Source organism: Aplidium turbinatum, chromosome 5, assembly GCF_918807975.1.
Source record: "Aplidium turbinatum chromosome 5, kaAplTurb1.1, whole genome shotgun sequence".
Taxonomy (NCBI): domain Eukaryota; kingdom Metazoa; phylum Chordata; class Ascidiacea; order Aplousobranchia; family Polyclinidae; genus Aplidium; species Aplidium turbinatum.
In genome coordinates, this window is record NC_137476.1 from 14063737 (window position 1) to 14083941 (window position 20205).

A 20205-nucleotide genomic window follows, 5' to 3' on the forward strand; every position below is an offset into this window, starting at 1 on the left:
TGTAACACCCTAGTATATAATGTTTCTTCCCTTATACCCCAGTCCTCAATCACAGTGGCCTTGCATAGCTAAAACCTACTATTATGACACAACAATGCGGTTGAAATTGGATTCTTGAATATTTAATAAATTATGCCAATTCAAAGCTTGTTTTGACAGTTTCATGTAAATAAGGTAAAACTTAGCATTTGATATTATTCCTTGTAAATACTAAACACTAAAATACCTTTTACAAACAAAGTATATACAATACAAAAAAAAAACTTACAAAAAGTTTTTCAGTGTCACAGTTAGGCATGATACAAACCCAAGCCACCAGAGAGATTTATGCTATAATTATTCCAACATAAGTCACAACCTGAGCACAAACCTGTTGAAATGAAACATACTAATAAAGTTACTTTTATATTACTCATGCATAAGTTGGACTACTTTCAGTCTTCATAATCAGCATATTTTTACTTCGGCAATAAAGTTGAAATTGCGTCGGCAATTGCAAAAGTTGAAATTGCCTTGGCAATTGCTGTGGACATTTATTACGAAAAGATAGTACCAAAACATGTAAAACGAGAAGCGAAATATCTACTAGAGTTGTCTATCACGACCGCATTGTTTGATTTGTTGTGATGTAATAATACCAAAAGCAGCGATAAAGCGACCAACGCGATAGGCACACTGTTACGGTAATTCACGTTAAATAACTCCAGGGGGGGGGGGGGGGGGGGAGTAAGTTAATTTTGGGTTGATTCAATGTTTGAGCTAGCACAAATCGATTTAATTTTCCTGGTGGGTTATATTGCGTAACAAGTTACAACAATTGTGAAGAAAGGGGCGTTCTTCCCGACTATTAGCACAAGGCTGAGCACTCACTAGTACAGCGAGCAGTTGCGATTCGTTAACCATAACGGTGTAGCTTCCACACTAGTCATTCAGACCATCCAATCAACAATATGTTTCTCGGCAGCCGATTTGTAGCAAGAATTGACAGCGATAGACACGGTGCCTCGCCCATGAGGCTGGGCTCATCAGCATCGTACCACTAATTCTGCCACAAAGGTATTTGATTGCCGCCCCACCAGTAGAGTGCATCAGTTGCCCCGATGTTGGAATTTTTGATCAGCCCTTGGTAATTTTGTTCCAAATAATGAAAAAACACAGGATGTGAAATATTTTGTCAATCGGAGTTGGTTAAGGGGGTCAACATCCAAGTCAAAGTTTGATGTTTAAAGCTATTTTGTGAATATCCGTCGGTCACGTTGTGGAGTTTCCCTGCAATTGGCCATTGTACGTCACAATGGTTTATTGTCTTTGAACAATCAACAAACTAGTCGTTGTATAATATGCAGTTGAAATAACCGTTGTTTGATAATTTGATTCGTTTGCTGTTTAGTTAGAGTTATGCTTGCTTAATGGTTTGTCAAAGCTAGCTAGATAGAAGATAGATAGAAGCTAGAAGCTTGAAGATAGATAACAGCAACGTAAATTAACTTTTATGAGACAGTCTTAACTTTTACATCGATTCAGTTGAGAGAAGTGACCATAGTTGCACAAATTCAACGTTTGACAATGTTGAATCGTTGTATAAATGATGAATTTGGTATATAACTACGTTGGTGTGAACTTTTAAGTTTGCTTTGAAATATGTGCATGTCTGAGCTTAGTTAACGACTTTACTAAAACTTAATTTGGTTTATGCAACGCGTTCACAGGCCTGGAGCATAGTTATTAGTCAAGTGCTTCACTGACGTCCAATTCTCTAATTTTAATGAGATCACTTCAACATTTCCACCTCTTATATTTTGTTTTATGTACACACTGATATACGATTTAAACAGCCTGAGAAGCTGCTCTTACACATAACCATAATATGGAAGTTACAGTGTAACTGTGTATTTATTCCACTTTTCATTCCTTACCTTGCTGTACAAGTGTACATACTGTGATAACGGATGCGTTAATTTTCCAAAATTTTTAGTTCACTGTTGACCCCTTTAATGAAGTTCAAATTCAATAAAATTTTGGCTATGACGTTTTTTGGTGAATAGGAAAAAAACTACCAAGGGCCGAGTTGAATTTCCAATTTTTTAAAAATAAAGAGCCAACTGATGCACTCTACCCACCAGTCAGCTTAACTCTTATCTTTGTGGAAAGAAAAAAAACCAACAAAACCAGCAGGCGCCAGGGCAGAGGACATTGTGAAAAAAGGGGCGTTCTTCCCGACTATCAGCACAAGGCTGAGCAGTGAGCACTCACTAGTACAGCGAGCAGTTGCAATTTGCTAACCATAACGGTGTAGCTTCCACGCTAGCCATTCAGACCATCCAATCAACAATATGTTTCTCGGCAGCCGATTAGTAGCAAGAATTGACAGCGATAGACACCGTGCCTCGCCCATGAGGCTGGGCTCGTCAGCATCGCACCACTAATTCTGCCACAAGGGTATTCGACCGCCGCCCCACCAGTCAGCTTAACTTTTATCTTTGTGGAAAGAAAAGAGCCAACAAAACCAGCAGGCGCCAGGGCAGAGGACATTGTGAAGAATAGGGCGTTCTTTCTAGCTATCAGCACAAGGCTGAGCACTCACTAGTACAGTGAGCAGTTGCGATTCGCTAACCATAACGGTGTAGCTTCCACGCTAGTCAAAACCGGTGTCATCAGATGCTGTATCAGCTGGACGAGATAACGGAAAGCGAGGTGCAATAAGGAGTAGATGCTTACAATAATTTTAGTCTATTAAATAAGTCTATTAAATCGATGCAAATGGGGTGATATTTCTATAAAAGATACAATTCTCCCAAATGGGCACGTGTCTAAACGCTGGCGAAGTAGGAAGTAACCCAAATAAAACATCCAGCAAAAGTAAGATTGAATCAACACCCCAGTCTGGTGTGGTCTAAGAAAGTTAGTTTTTTATTTGTGACCTTGTAGTTCTAACAAGCGCTCGTGTGGCTTCGGCATTTTTATTGCCGACACTAATAGGCCATGTCATGCATCTGCGTCGGCAATCACCTCGGCAATTGCCGACGCTACTTTCGAAGACTGACTTTCTAAGCATTTTGTATAAAACTCTGCATCTTACACTCAAATAAATAGCAGAAAAACATTGTATTTTAATAAAAAGCTTCTAAGGTTATGGCAGTAAGTTTACACAAAAACAATTTCCATGTAATAAAATCGGTCAGAAGTGCTTTTTCATCCCAACTATCCAAATGCTGTTTGCTCCACTTAACAATAAAAACTTTTGGGCAGTTTTTTCTTGAACAATACTTTTAGTGCTTAGAAGAAAATGTTGCTCAAGTGTAACCACTGACCACATCAAGAATCAAGATAAAACAAAAATAAGACTTTTTAAACAACACTCAACAGAGGATATTTCTACAATCTTTTGCAGAATTACCTCGTCGAGCAACATGTAGAAATTTTTTCAACGCTATTCATTTCAAACCATCGACAATCGCACCTCAAAAAGCAACAGCAATTGAGCAACCATGCCAACCAACCTGTGGTGGATGTTCCAAAAGTTTGTAGAAATCAGCAAGTCGGGCACTTAAACCATGCAGAGTCTTTGAAACCCCACATGCCAATCTTTCTACATCTAGTTGAGTAAGTTCTGGAGCCATTTCAGGAAAACTGAATAAAAAAGCAAAAAAATGCTTCAAGTTTCATTAAACGTTTCCAGCAAAGATTTAAAAAAGAGACATTATCGAAGCTTCCAACACATTGACTGTCATGAATAACATATGTGTTATATCGGAATGGTGCGATTCGGAGACAGCCATATTTGGAGAAAGCCCTTTTTGGAAATTTTTTTAACGACGCCTTCTGTAAATCCAACGATGCCTTCTGTTTATTTAGAGAATTTTGTATTTTATTCCACAATGTCGTTTCTTTTGCATTCCAACAAAGAAAAATAAATTGCTTTGAAATTTAGCGAAAAATAAAGAGCAAATTAAATTAATTTTTGAACTATTAAATTAAAATGTTTGCTCACATAATTATATCCTGCGTCGCCATCTGTATGCAAACTTAGAATAGATTAAAATCCTCAACTATTAGAAAATTCCAATCCCTAGTTTAACAAGACAATACAAAAACGCCGGAGGTGATTCAATCGATGTCAAATAACAAAACAAACAAAAAATAACAGTTCATGCGTCCATTTGGAAATTATGGCTGATACCACATAGGAAGTCCCACATGGACTGAGGTGGAACATTGCTATGCGAATGACAAGTTTCTTAATGCGGTCGTCAGCATCTCTATATTTTTTCAACTTTTGTGGCGGACTATAACCGGCTAACACCGTATCGTATGCTATTATCAGGTAGGCTATAAAAACACCTTAATTTTATGCAACAGAAAGCAAGATTGTTAAAACTAACTTTGAAACTGGGTGATCATTAATTATTATCTTTCATTTCTCCATTGTAAGCTAATTCTTTTCAATATACATGAGGGTGGCCAGAAAAAACTGAAATTTTTTTATTTTTGTTTGCACACCCTCTCATTTGAGGAGGATTCATGAAAAAATGACACTGTGAAAGTTTGAAATCAATCCGACAAGAGAAAGTGCTCTCCCACCGACGTCTAAATTTTCTTTATTTGGCATAATTCGTCACAATCTCCTTGAATAATGTGGTATGTGACGTAATTTTTTTTGACTTGACTACTTTGCAGTTGTAGCATTTTTGTGTTAACCATTGTTTTACTCTAAATTTATGATACAATAAGTGTTTCTACATGCAGGAAAACATAAATAATGCACAAAATAGAGCACATTAACAAGCGTTTGGTATTAACAAGCGTATGCCATCGCTATCAATGCAGTCAAACTTTGACTTATCTATGAAGTCCCATTGAGCCTTGAAACGGCTGCAAAAGCACATATTTTAAACATATGATGTCAGCATGCATGAAATCGCAGCCTTCGATTAAATGCCTGTTGCACGACAGTGATAGCTTCGGTGTGGATTCCAGTATTGCGTGATGGTGTATCAAAACAAAGTGCAGCTAAATGCTCTGTTACACCTTCCCACTAGCAGTGGTTCCCAACCTTTTTGTTGTCACAGACCCATTTAGACAAATTATTAATTCTGCTGACCGCTACCTAAATTATGCCTGAAACTCAATTAACATACTATAGACTATTGCAAAGAAATTTATTTTCACACCACAAGCCTTAAAGCAGCCGGCGGCCATGGCCGCTAAGTAGTCCTTGAAAGGCCGCCAGTGCTACCTCCTCAGTCGGCCAAGTTTGGCCGCCGGTTTCTTCTAGCCAATTATTTAATTTTGCGTTTTATTTATGTAATTTTTTCGAATAATCGTGGATTAACTGTCGAAATATATAGTATCAAAGAGTGACGCAGAATTAGGTCAGCGCGTCATAATCACCACTGTTGTATTATGCGGGAACATTTGCAATTGTATATAATGGAATATATCCACTATCCAGCTGCGATTACCAGCTACAAGTCTTGTTTGTAATTCCCCACGTTTATTTAACAAAGTGTTAATCCGAAATGCTAATTTACATTTGTGGCAATATTGTCGTTTTTATGTTGATTCGATGTTCTCTGACATTGAATCGTTAATGAAAAGGAAAACTAGGTTAGTTAACAGCCGAGAGGAAAACATGTGTCTTCATAGTTGAGGAATGTTCTCGCTGTTGGTTTAGTGACTTCACACCTTCAATGGTGACATCATAACGGTATAAATGGTCAGGTTTTATGAAAGGTGGCATGCAGTTGAAACAATTTACTGAGCAGCAAGCAGTTGAAATAATATCGTGTCGTCAGATGGTCCCGCAGTAATAAAGCAGTTATTGCGTTGTACAACAATTCTAGGACAGCAGGACGTCACCCAGACTTCAACCATTCTAAGTGATCATTTTAGCATTGTAGCAAGTTTAATTCTGTTTATTTGTGCTGTCGTTATTTGTATTTTGGCTTCCAAGTGCGCAGATTTGGCCGCTGAGAAGGAGCTCCCGGTAGGCCACAATGGCCGTCAGAAAAAAATACGAGTTTTAAGGCCTGCACCAGTCAGTTCAATCACAGTACTATTGACTATTGTAATAATTATGCAGTGATGTACGGCTGTACGCACATACAAAAAATATTGACACCGTTAGCGTAAACGCAAACGTTCGAAAAACCATACGCCGTATGCGTCAACATAACTTGTAAAAAAAAGTTGGCGGCGTCAGCGCATACACTGGCGTAAACTCATTTTGTTTGCTAGGTGCCAAACATTTCCACAGTATTTTGAATTTCTACAAAGAAACACAAGCATCTGAAAGTGTTTATCTCACATTTTGCTGCGTTTTGGTTGCAATATGTCTTTGCCCATTGAAAACATTCTTTCAACTGCAGCGCTGGAAGGTATTGGCGTGTTGTAGCGAAAAAAATACATTATAAAGTATGCGTTGATGTTATACGTTAAAAGAATGCGAAAACTTTACGGAGTAGCCTCAAGCGACAACTATCCAAAAAATTGTGGCCGTAAGTGTTAGCGTAAACAAAAAGTCTACGCCGCAAGTCTACGGCGTAGAATTTGAGGCGTATACGTACATTAGACCTCCCCAATTCCCGGACTTTCTTTTGTTTTCTTCTATATTGTGACATTTCTGCATGGGTTTTTAATGCTGCTTTCAAAAATATGCATAACATTTTTTTTTTGATTAACGTCTTGGAAGTGATTTGCCGTTGCTTAGCATCAACTTTTCATCAAAATTACAAAATTCCCCTTTAAAACCCCTTTACTTTTAACCTAGTATGCTGATATCTAGATTATCTGAAAGCACTTCTTCAGCTGAAGAATTAAAAAAGTATATATTAAAATTGGACAATCGGTACCAGAGTTATCACCGTTTAAGTACCCAGATTACGCAGTCACGCATGACTGATTTTTGTTACTTTATTGCCAAATGATACCAGAAAAATGGTGAAAGTTGCTGTCAAGAGGTTTTTGGGGGTAAGGAGTTCAAAAAATGTATTAAAAAGTGTCTCAGGGCAACAGAATAAAAGTTATTAAAAATTGATATGAACAGTCATGCATGAATGATTTTGTCGCAGTCGCTTCATTCCTACAACGAGATGTATTTCTTTGGCACCACAAACGTTAAATGCCTGGAGTCATATACAGTATAACGTGGAGCCGATCATCTCAATGTAGCTAACATCTGGGTACCCATTGCACTTGATGTTAGAATACATGCTTCATTGCTCGGAAAGAGCTCTGATCAAGTGCAAGATGATCACAGTCCGCCACAATTTCAATAGCATTTCTCACCCAGCATAATGTAGTCTATGTATCTAAATCATGTGGCAAAAAATGGATTAAGTCAGCTGAACTTAATGATAACGTTCTGTAATGCATTTCAGGTTTCACCATTGATCAGTTAGTACCGTATTTTACGGACCATAAGGCGCACCCGACTATAAGGCGCACTGTCAATAAATTGCTTTGATCAGTTTTTTGTTCATACATAAGGCGCACCGGACCATAAGGCGCACCAGACCATATATAATAGTAGTATCGGTACTGGTTTTGAGTGTAGGCAATACAGCACTACCGCACTTGATCCATACATTAGGCGCACCGGACCATAAGGCGCTTGATCAATTTATGAGGAAAAAAAAGATTTAAAGTGCGCCTTATGGTCCGTAAAATACGGTATTTTCTACTTGTATCTTGGATGATTATGTAACATATTGTATACACTTCTGTCTAATATTCCGTGTGTATTCATTTATCCATCATGGAGCTGAGGAAGAGTAAAATGCAATGATGGTTTGCTTGGTAATTTGCAGCCTTTAAAACATTTTAAAGAAGGACAATTTGGACCAACTACTGGAAATGTTCTTCAGAAATACATATATCATCTTCAATTAAATCCTCGTAACCACCAGAGTGGGAAGCCCGCGGCTTGGGATACAGCAGTGTGTCTAGCAAAAGTATGGCAGCCTGCTTGCATTCCACTGATGACAAAACAAAATTATTCGTTTGGTTGATGAATACAAGAAATGCAAACATGCCTAAAAGGAATCTGCTGCCTTAATTAAACTTTGAGAAACACTGACAACACGATTTATGATATCTGCTAAGAATGCCGAAAATCTTATTAACAAAAACAAAACATTGCTACCAGAAGATAAGGCAGAAGATATACAGTTTCTTAAATTTTGCAATAATTTTGATTTTCTCAGCAGCGCTTTAAACTGTTGATTCCATGTCACTTTCACTCCATCCATTAAAACTCTCATCACTCAATCCAATCTCTAAATTTTGAAAAGAATGGATCATTTGGACCAGAAGTTGGACCCAATATACACCTTACTGCTGCCGACAAGATCAGGTCAAGGATGTGGTGCTGACACGCAAACCAAAACAGTGGTTTTTCCATAAAGATATCCAAATAGATATTAGCACCATTTTCACTGCCGGTATTTGCACTTGTTGTATCAAATGAGAGACCAACAACTTTCTCTTCGATCTTCCACTCTTGCAAGAGCAATAAAACGCTTTGTGCTATTTGTTTTCCAGTGCCTTCTGAAATTGGAATGTCACCTAGCAACTTCTCCATATTCAAAGAATGCCATATCCTGTGACACAGACAGCTAAAAACTCATGCATTTGTCCTCTTTGTTTTCTTCGCTTCCCATCGAAGTGGACTACCAGATGTTCAGGGAAAATAAATTGGTCTTTTATGGTAGTAGCAGATTCAAGTTCATCGTGTTGTCAGTGTTTCTCAAAGTTTAATTAAGGCAGCAGATTCCATTTAGGCATGTTTGTATTTTTTGTATTCATCAACCAAACGAATAATTTTGTTTTGGATATTTTGTTTTGTCATCGGTGGAATGCAAGCAGGCTGCCATACTTTTGCTAGACATACTGCTGTATCCCAAGCTGCAAGCTTCCCACTCTGGTGGTTACGAGGATTTAATTCAGTGTTTCTCAACCTTTTTTGGCTCAACGCCCCCTTCATAAACTGGCAAAATTTTACCGCCCCCAAACAAAAACGATTAATTGCGAAAAGCAAATATAAAACAATCAATACTATTAATACTACAAAAAGTGCTCAATGCCAAGCAAAAAGCCAAGCAGAGCGATATAATTACATCAAATATGGGCTAGTTACCAGTCTCTAAAACCCTTGGCTTACAACCTGTTTTACTTTAAAAGGGGGATCATCAGAAGGTCCTTGTTCAAATAGAATTCTACTTCTTACTTCTAATTCTACTACTGGTAGTCAGTGTGAAACTTGGGCTTGGTGAGAAAGTGCCAGTTTCTTCACATCCGGTGTAAATGTAAAGCCAGTGAGAAACATTCGAAGATCACCTCTTATGGATATGTCAATTGGGTTTCGCTGTTTGGTATGTAGCAAAACTACGCAGTGGAATCCCTTTTCCACCAGGTATGAGGTAGGAAATGCTACCACGAAGATACGAGCTCTTTGAATCGTTACGCTGGGCGGTAGATGGGTTAAACCAGAATGCTAATAATTTAATATAGAAAATAAAATAGTAATACTAATAATCAAAACGCCCCCCTTAAGCCGAGGTAATCATACCGCCCCCCTGCAAAATCAAAACGCCCCCGGGGGGCGGTACCGCCCCCGTTGAGAACCACTGATTAAATTGAGGATGATATTTTATGTATTTCTGAAGAACAACTCCAGTAGTTGGTACAAATTGTCCTTCCTTAAAATGTTTTAAAGGCTGCAAATTACCAAGCAAACCACCATTGCATTTTACTCTTCCTCAGCTCCATGATGGAAAAATGAATACACGGAATGTTAGAGAGAAGTGTATACAATATGTTATATAATCATACAAGATATATACACGTAGAAAATGCTAACTAATCAATGGTGAAACCGGAAATGCATTGCAGAAGGTTATCGTTAAGTTCAGCTGACTTAATCCATTTTTGCCACATGATTTAGATACATAGACTACATTATGCTGGGTGAGAGATGCTATTGAAATTGTGGCGGACCGTGACCATCTTGCACTTGATCAGAGCTCTTTTCGAGCAATGAAGCATGTATTCTAACATCAAGTGCAATGGGTACCCACTACCCAGATGTTAGCTACATTGAGATGATCGGTTTCACGTTATACTGTATATGACTCCAGGCATTTAACGTTTGTGGTGCCAAAGGAATACATCTCATTGTAGAAATGAAGCAACTGCGACAAAATCATTCATGCATGACTGTTCATATCAATTTTTTAATAACTTTTATTCTGTTGCTCTGAGACACTTTTTAATACATTTTTTGAACTTCTTACCCCCAAAAACCCGTTGACAGCAACTTTCACCATTTTTCTAGTATCATTTGGCAATGAATTAACAAAAATCAGTCATGTGTGACTGCGTAATCTGGGTACTTAAACGGTGATAACTCTGGTACCGATTGACCAATTTTAATATCTTTTTTTTTTAATTCTTCAGCTGAAGAAGTGCTTTCAGATAATCTAGATATCAGCATACTAGGTTAAAAGTAAAGGGGTTTTAAATTGGATTTTTTAGTTTTTATAAAAAAGTTGATGCTAAGCAACGGCGAATAACTTCCAAGACGTTGATCAAAAAAAGTTTTTATGCATATTTTTGAAATCAGCATTAAAAACCCATGCAAAAAAGTCACAATATAGAAGAAAACAAAAGAAAGTCCAGTGATTGGGGAAGTCTAACAAACATCTCTGTAATTATGCTACTCAACTACTTTACGATGTCATATTGTATTGCCGCTGTGACTCCTGCGGCAAATATTAGGTTAAACAGTTGCTCAAATAAGAAAATTAATGTATTGTTCAAGAAATGTCAGCAGTATTTGAATATTAAGATGACCCAAAGTGCCATGCAGAAACTTTTTCAACGTAAGCAAATTTAATGAGATGGTTGTTGTTGCCTTTCCTGAACTAAACGACTGAACTGCGGTTGAGTTTTTGACAATTCAACACGCATATAATCTTCAATGTCCACTGTCTAGGCCAGGGGTTCCCAACCTTTTTATGTTCTCGTACCACTTAGCCACCACGGATTGTCCACACGTACCACTATTTTCAAAACAACTAATTTGATCCAATATTAAATTATTTGCAAGATGATGAATCTGGATGTAAAGTCAGCGAAAGTAGCAAAATTACCAACAAAACATCACAGAGGCCATTACACCACACAGCACAGAACGCATCAGAATAACAAAGAAAAAGACACAACTAAACACAAACACAATACAACTAAATTTAATGAGATTTTTGTTTTTGTTTATCTTTCACCAGTTGATCGATGCGTGGCATAACTTTGCTAATAGCACATCTGAAGTCACGTCCAAGGGCACTTAGTCGGTTTCGATTTTTGATTTGATGTTCATAAGAATAGAAAATCCCTGCTCGCATTCCCAAGTAGAAGGAAAAATCAGTATAATAGTTGTGGAGCAGCGTGGGAAGCTAGCGTTGGGTATGAAGAAGCCATACTAAGCCAGAAGTTTATTGTAGAACATTCTTTGCGTTGTTTTTTTTGCTGTCTGATCCTCCTGCATGTCTATCAGTTCCTCTTGTTCCCTTGTACCGACAGGTAGGTCGGCTGGGTCCACTGAGAAAGGATCTGTGATGTATGGGCAGCTTGTGGTAGGCTATCTGGAAAGTAATGCTGCAATTCAGCAGTTAGCAGCGAGAGGTGCTGGGTAATTTCTCAGGAAAAGTCATCACTGATTTCCATTTCAAGGGCTGACAGAAATTTAAAGATACCACAGCGCTTGTTTTCCACATTTTTCCTCCATAATTCCACCTTTCGGATAAAAGCTCCCAGTTTTGAAACAAAGTCTACGACAGTGCAGTTTTGCCCTTGAAATGACAGATTTAAATGATTGAAAGCTTTAAATATATCCGACAAATAAGCCAATTTGGAATGAATTCCTCATCCTCCAGATCGTTTTGAAATTCATGGTCTTTCTGTTGGAAAAATAGAAGTAATTCATTCCTAATTTCAAAAAGACGCTTAGTTGTAATTCCTCGAGAGAGCCAGCGCACTTCTGTGTGATAGAAGTGACAAGTGTGGTCTGAGCCGAGATCTTCACAAAGAACCTTAAACAATCGAGTATTTAAAGCTGATGTTTTAACAAAATTTACGATTTTGACTACTCTGTTCAAGTACATTAACAACTTTGCAGGAAAAACCTTTGTGCAAAGAGAAAACCTGTGTATGAAACAGTGAACACTTATGACGCTAGGTGACACAGCTTTGACATAGGCTTGAAATCCAGACTTTCTACCGAGCATAGAGATAGCCCCATCTGTCGTACATCCGACAAGATTTCCCCAATCCAGTTCATTTTCCTTGAAAAAATTATCCAAAGAGTTGAAAATATCTTTTCCTTTTGATGTAGTGGACACCTCATGATTCAACAATAATTCCGTTTTTACAGCATCGTTCTGTGTCAAGCGGACGTAGACAAGCAGTTGGCAGCAGTTTGTGACATCTATGGATTCATCAAGTTGTAAGGCAAATCCAAACTTCGAATCTCTTACTCCTGCAATCACTTGGTCAGTGATATCAACTGACATTTCCTCGATGCGTCGTTTCACGGTATTGTTAGAAAGCGATACACTATCCAACTTTGCCACTGAATCTTCTCCAATCAAATTTCTGACTAATATCTTTGCTGCTGGCAAAACAAGTGACTCCGCAATGACATGAGATTTTTTGTTTTGGGCCACCAGAAGAGATACTTCATAGGATGCCTTCACAATTCCGGCATTATTTCGGTAAAACTGGCCTGTGTGATCCATGCGCTGTCGCTTCACGTTCTCCCCAAGTCGGTCAAAATAACTCTTATCTCGATTCATTTTATCTGCATGATTGAACTCAAAATGCCGCTTAAGCAAACTTGGTTTCACAGCTGCATTTGAAAGAGTTTTCATACAGATCACGCACTGAGGTAAGCTATCTCCACGATGTTGAATAGCAATGAAGCCATACTTAATATAATCTGCGCTATACTTTCGCTTCGACATTTTCCAATATTTAGACAAAAGTGTAATGCTGTTCAGGTCTCAGCCACTACACGTCGGAAAACCAACATCAGAATAAACGCAATTCTGCAATTGCACAGACCACATTGTACACGTAATAGTTTCGTCACAGACACCGTTAAGTTCGCACAGGAGCATTGTATTAATAACAATGACAGCAGGGAGCACGATGCGACAACAGTAGCTTACTGAGTGCAGAGAATTTAGTATCGAAAGAAATAAAAGTGTTGTTCGGATATTTTAGAAACTCAATATTAAATAATTGTTGCAATAGGCCTACTTTGTTTGACAATACTACTACATATCGCATGCAACGGAGAGCTGCTCGCGTACCACCTGAAAAGCTCCCGCGTACCACTAGTGGTACGCGTACCACCGGTTGGGAACCCCTGGTCTAGGCGATTTTGAAGTTGTTTTTATTGTAACAAGAGCTGAGAATCCTGCATCGCAAAAGGTAAGTGGTTATGAATGGTAACAAAACAATAATCGCTTGCTTTGCCAAGGTTGTGAGCACCAAAATTCTTCCACAGTTTTTGAATGAAATTCAATGCGTAATAACTCTTTTGATCTCAAATTAATAAGGCCATCTTTACTGAGATCGTCATCACTAATGTTGTTCAAGCCAAAATGAAAAGGATTTCGAATCCATGTTTCAACTTCTATAGGTTTCAACTATAGAAAAGAGGTTGAGAACATTGGTGAAATTAAATGATATGCAGTTTGGATTTATGCCAGGAAAAGGTACAGTGGATGCTCTGTTTATATTGAGAAAAATGCAGGAGGAATACCGAGAGAAGCAGAGAAAACTATATATGTGTTTCGTCGACTTAGAAAAGGCATTTGACAGAGTACCAAGGAAAGTGATGGAGTGGGCAATGAGGAAAAGAGGTATACCGGAGGGATTAGTGAGAGCTGTGATGTCTATGTATGAGGATGCAAGAACAAAAGTGAGAGTTGGATCAAATTATTCAAACGAGTTTTTTGTGAAGGTTGGTGTACACCAAGGATCAGTTTTGTCACCTCTGATATTTGCTATTGTGGTTGACGTTGTAACTGAAGGAGTGAGGGAGGGCTTATTGAGTGAAATTTTGTATGCAGACGACCTGGTCTTGACAAGTAATAGTATGGAGGGACTGGAGAGAAAGTTTGAGAAATGGAAAGAAGCATTTGAAACCAAGGGTATGAAGGTGAATCTTGAAAAAACAAAACTGATGGTGAGTGGAGCAGAAGGAACAGTTGTTGAGAGCAAAGTAGATCCCTGTGGAATATGTGGCAAGAGAGTGATGAGAAACTCAATGCAATGCAAGGAATGTGGAAAGTGGGTACATGCAAGATGTGCTAATGTCAAGAGAGCCGCAACAAGATTGGCGAAGTGTTTTGTGTGTGGGAAATGCAGTAAAGGAAGGAATGAAGTGGAAGGCCATGATGATGAGTTCTGTCATGACATCGAAACAGTGACAGACTTCTGTTATCTGGGTGATCGGATAGATGGAAGTGGTGGATGTGAAGCAGCGGTGACAACAAGGGCAAGATTGGGCTGGGCAAAGTTCAGGGAATGTGGGGAAATGTTGTATGGCAGAAAATTTTCACTAAGAATGAAAGGAAAAGTATATCGGAGCTGTGTGCGGCCTGCAATGCTATATGGTAGCGAGACATGGGTATTGAGAGAGAGTGAACTGGCAATCCTGAGAAGAACGGAAAGGTCAATGGTGAGAGCAATGTGTGGGGTGAAAACGAGAAGGGAAAAAAGGACTGAAGAATTGTTGGATATGCTAGAGATGAGAGACACCATAGACCAAATGGCAAGGCCAAATGGAGTAAGATGGTATGGACATGTGATAAGGAGGGAGGAAGGAAGTTTTCTTAGAAAGGCACTAGATCTAAAGGTGGATGGGAAGAGGAAACGCGGTCATCCAAGAAGAACGTGGAAACAACAAGTGAAGGATCAATTTAAAAAAGTCGCACTGAAGGAGGAAGATGCAAGGGACAGGGTGAAATGGAGAAGAGGGATAAAAACAATTGCTGCGCGGAAACAATCGGCCACCCCCACTAGTGGGGAACAAACCGACGATGGATTATGATGAACTTCGTTCGGCAGGTGTTCTAAATTAAAATAACGTTGAAATGAGATTCGCAGGGTTTCAAGTGTGCGCAAATTTTTTCTCTCATGTGAAGATCAAAAGAGTACATTCTCGTTGAGTTTCATCCATCAGATAAGATCTTCCAACATTGGAAAGTTAGCTTAATTACCTGCTTCCAATCTGCGTTTCCAAACCGGCAACTTGGCTAAAAATGCTTTCAGTTTTTTAGCTCCATCAGTTATTGTCACGCCTGGTCCTTGAATGCCACGATTAACATTGTTAATATGACCGAAAATATCGGCTAAGTAAGCCATGCCGTATAGAAAACTTTTACTCTCAAACAACTTTGAGAGGGGACTTCCTTTTGCTTTCAAAAGGGTTGATACCTCATTTTTAGCTGCTGCAGTCGTTTTAAAACTTCTCTAGATAACCAACGTACCTCAAAATGATACAAAAGTAGGCCACTCTGTAATCTGACCCTACTTCTTGACAGAGCGCTTTAAAAGTACGGTGGTTTACAGCTCTGCTTTTGATGCAATTAACTACTTTCACGCAATTCGTCAGAATTTCTTTGAGACTTGCTAGTAAAGTTTTTTTTTCCAAAATTCATCAAGGACCTCCAAATGCTTTCTCACGGACCCCCAAGGGGTCCGCGAACCCCAGGTTGGGAACCACTGCAGTCCCACTCATGTATAAATTCCACTACTTTTTGGCCCATTAGTGATCCCGTTCCAACAGGCAGCTTCGGAATGCCAAGCAGTTTCTCAACATGCATACCAGAAACTACAATGGCCGAAGAGTCGCATTTGGTGCCAGTGGCATTAGTCAAAAGTTTACCATTAAAATGAGCAACAAGTGGAACTGTTGGTTTAAACTTTTGCCAAACTGCAGCTGCAAGGCTTTCATGTGAGGTGTTCTGAGCATTCATGACAGAGGAACGTGACATTGTCAATTCATTTATGTGACGATCATCATTGCTTGATGACTTGATGTTAGAGTTCTGTCCAGTGCTGCATTAAACAGTAGATTATCGATAATGCAGCATTTTGGTAATGGATGTTTTGCTGGGTTTTCTTTCGTTTTGGTGTTATTTGGATTTGTGGTGCAAACAATGGGTCACTGGAAGAATCTTCGTCTGCTGAAAAATTTTCAGATGAGAGGGTAGCAGCACGTGATGGCACTGGATCAATGCGATTTCTGTTGCGTCTCTGTTCATCATCTTTGCGCTTTCTATATACTTTGCAGCAGCTTGCCGATACATCGGGTCCTCTGTTGTGAATTCTGGGGTTTTTTCCGGTCATTTATCGGTCATTAACCGATTTTTTAGCAAAATGTCCGAAAATAATATAGTCAATTCGGTCAAAATATCCAAAAAAATATATAGTCAATTTGGCCAAAATGTTAGAAAAAATATTTATGCACGCAAATCGATTTCAGTGATTGCAAAGAAGCTTCTTGCGTCACTCTACGATTTTTTGTCAATCGGAAATACAAGACGTAAACTTAGTGTTTGAACGTTGATCCAATGTCTTATTGTATGTGATAACGTAAATACAGAAATAACATATCCCAAGCGTGACTGTCGTGTGACGCAACGTTGCGTTGCCTTGGAAAGGTCAAACCGCTTGGTAGAGATTGATTGGTCTGTTCTGTCAATCGGGACATTTTCTCAGCATGTTGCAATTATTATCAAATTTTGAGCTGGTGGTCAACCCTTTCGAAATGTTATTGACCAGACCTCGATAAACAACGAAGTATCCCTTTGTACGTTGATCCAATACCTCATTGCATGTGATAAACGCAAACATGAAAATAACACACTCAAAGACTTCAACTTTCTAGAAATGCCACTGTGTTTTCAAATCTTTCCTTCAAGTCGTGGAAAAAATTGATCTGTCAGTCAGGAAATTATCCCAGCATATTGCATAATGTTGTTAACTTTGGAGCTGGTGATAACCTCTGTGAAATGTTTGACTCCACATCGATAGATAGTTTTTTGTGTGGTTTTTTGTGTCTGTCAAAATTGAAAAAAGAGAAGATGATATTTTTCAGTAAAACGATTTCGTAATTTTCTAACCTGAATACGAATTAAAACAGCTTCCAACTCAGGCCTCGATACTGAAGGCGGCCATCGCGAACATGGCCGCAATTAACCTACAAAAACCGACATTTGTCCACTAGGTCTCGCACTTCCGTCGGCCGCATTTGTCCGCCATGAAGTTCCGAGAAAATTTTACGCAAGCGGTCTTGTGAATAAAGTACTTTGTCACTTATAATCACAAAGGATTAGAAAGCAGTCAAAGCACCCGATAAATCACAGTACACACTGTCTAGTGTCTATGCTTGAATTGTTAACATTATTGATTGTGAACCAGATGACAATTGGCGGAAAGTTTTAACAATAGCTACGAAGCGTTGCATAGATTGGCCAAGTTTGGCAGCTATTGCTAATGCTTTGCTGACTTTTAATGCAGAGAACGCAACCGTACAACGTGGATTTAGTTTGCTTTCTCGGTTGCGAACTCCAACAAGAAATCGCTTGCGTTGTTCAACTGCAGATACCAGTAAACTTATGTGTTTGAGGTTAAATGCTGCATCATACAAAACATTCAATTATGACGTGGCATACGCGCACTGGCACAGTAACGCGAAGCCAGCATGCTACAACGTGAGCGGTGAAATTGTTAGGAGTTAAATCACTTTGTAATTGCGAACCATTAGAGCGTAACATGTTTTTTTATTTGGTCATTCTTACTTGTTTTTATTCCTTTCCGTTGTACTGTATTTTTGTTTTGCGTTATTTTTGAACGTGTGTTAGTGTGCAATAAAAGATGTCTGCGGCCGAGTGTTGCAAGGTTGAGTTTCGCTGATGAACGTTGAAAAAACGTTTGTCTGTTCTAACTTTTCTCAGATAAAACACACAACGTTTCTCAGCGAAACTTAATGTTGTAGCTAGTCAGAAAGGGCAATTTTTTTTGTATCAGCTACTTAAAAGGAAGTACAGTCAACCCCGCTTAATCGGCCCACGTTTAATAGGACCACCCGCTTATTTGGACCATTTTGCACTGGTCCCGAATCCAAATCTATTTTTCTGTACAATTTTCCCCGCTTAGACGGACCACCACCCTGCTGAAACGGACCACCCTCCGCCCTAAAATAGGCCTTTATGGTAAACGTTTTTTACTTTTGTACATTTTTCTGCGAGGTGACGCGTCAAGAGTTGTTGATGGGCAACGTGCTACGTTCTCGCTAAGCCATTTTAAAGTGAAGTAGGCTACAGATAAACAAACGCTTGTTGTCACGTCATAAGGTCAATTGTCATCTAATCAGTATTGCAGTAATTGTGATGCAGCACCGAATACTGTACTGTACAGAAGAATGAATGAATGCTTTTAGTGCTTGAATAAAAATGGCAGCAATAACTCACGTAGATCGAACACTTAAAGAAAAAATAGAGATTCTTAACAAAATCAAAAACCAGCCTTCGGGAACGTCAGAGAGGAAGTTAGCCGAGATTGTTGGCCTACCATAATTGGTGGAGATGAATACAATTGTATTGACGACGATATACAGTGCTGGGAGGAAGTGTGTGACAAAGATTTAACTGAGAGTATCGTGGCAAGGCATCGCGAAATTGATGATGAAGAAGAAGGCAACGACCAAGAATACGAAGATAATGAGGCCGAACCTTTGCCTAAGGTTACCCATCGTGAAGCCAAGCATTGCGTTGCAATACTCCAAAAATATTTTGTCGAACAAGGAGCCGAGCAAGACATCCACAAGCATTTGGATGTTTGTGTACAGACAGTCCGAAAAATTGCCGATAAAGCCAAAAGACAGACGACCCTTGATGCATTTTTCCAGTGACTACTGTACAGTACTGTATTTTGTTTTGATTGTTGATGGTGTTTTGGTTGTGTTTATAGCCGCAATTGTAAAATGCTTAAACTATTTTCAAAAACGATGAAAAAAATAACGAAATTCGTTCTCCCCGTTTAATGGGACCACCCGCTTAATCGGACCAATTTGGCTTGGTCCCGATGTGGTCCGATTAAGCGGGGTTGACTGTATATTCATCAGAAAAAATGAAAGAAAAAAAGAAAGCAAATTCATAGGTTGGTGGGAGAACACTTCCTCTTGTCGGATTGACTTCAAATTTTCACAGTATTTTTCCTCATGAATCCTCCTCAAATGAGAGGGTGTGCAAACAAAAATAAAAAATTTCGAATTTTTTTGGCCACCCTAATATACATATGCCGCTGTGATTTTTACAATTCTCTGAAAAAGGCTGTCTTTGAATAAGGATTTTCCGAATTGGATTCTCCCAATAGTAGCAGACGCGCGTTATACGGGGTTCCTGTGGGCGCCAGTATAACATATGTGTAGTACAACTTGATGTGACTGTCCAGTATTGTTCATGAAGCAGCAAAGTTCTTTTGTCAGAAATCTTACTTTAATAATATCCGTTTTAATGAAAACAATTGTATTCCACAGTTCAATAAAACTCAATAATGTAATTAAGCTTACCCAAATGGAGCGGGTCTTCTTATTTCAAGTAATGCAAGCAATACACTTATTCCATTAACGATTACTGATTCCTTAACCTCTTTGTCAAACATATGCTGTAGCAGCAATTGAACAGTTTCTTTTCTGAAAACAGAGCTATTTCTGTAACTCAGAACCACAATTTTAAAAATACTTTTTTCACAATAATGACAATGTATAGAATTTTCAGTTAAATCCGCTCAATAAATTTACATACATAACAATCAGCTGTAGAATAAACCTATTGAGCTACAATGTGCATAATCCACCTTTCTAAAGTATGCAATAAAGGATCTTCTTGAGCTGATTCTTGCATGGTATACATATGTTCTCTGCTTAATCGAATGATGTCACACAATGACTGTGCGCTATTACAATGGAAGTCATCATTGAAAGATGGATCAATGTGGCCGATTAATCTTTCGATCAATTTGTTCTCATTCAGCCACTGAAAAGGAATATTGAAAATTGTTGTTAGTAGTTATCCTAAATTATTGTCATATAATGACATATATTAAAAGGCATCGATTTTTCACTGAAGT

The 20205-nt window shown here is 38.7% G+C and overlaps 2 protein-coding genes across 6 annotated transcripts in view; both read right to left on the reverse strand.

Annotated features, from left to right (window-relative positions):
* Positions 1 to 20205, reverse strand: part of LOC145769914 (serine/threonine-protein phosphatase 6 regulatory subunit 3-like) — a 212830-nt gene that overhangs the window by 84345 nt on the left and 108280 nt on the right. For all 5 annotated transcript variants that reach the window (XM_082581461.1, XM_082581462.1, XM_082581459.1 and 2 more), the window contains 3 exons: positions 19933 to 20111; positions 19646 to 19768; positions 3501 to 3630 (listed from right to left, as the gene is read on the reverse strand). In XM_082581461.1, coding sequence (XP_082437587.1) covers positions 3501 to 3630; positions 19646 to 19768; positions 19933 to 20111 — 432 coding nt within the window. The remainder of the gene's footprint in view (positions 1 to 3500; positions 3631 to 19645; positions 19769 to 19932; positions 20112 to 20205) is intronic.
* LOC145770104 (zinc finger BED domain-containing protein 5-like) lies at positions 11865 to 13019 on the reverse strand. The gene has a single exon (XM_082581691.1). The coding sequence runs from the start codon at positions 13017 to 13019 to the stop codon at positions 11865 to 11867; it is 1155 nt and encodes a 384-aa protein (XP_082437817.1).

Coding starts and splice junctions, on each gene's coding strand:
- LOC145770104 (XM_082581691.1), bottom strand. CDS start 13,019: ATGTCGAAGCGAAAGTATAGCGCAGATTATATTAAGTATGGCTTCATT.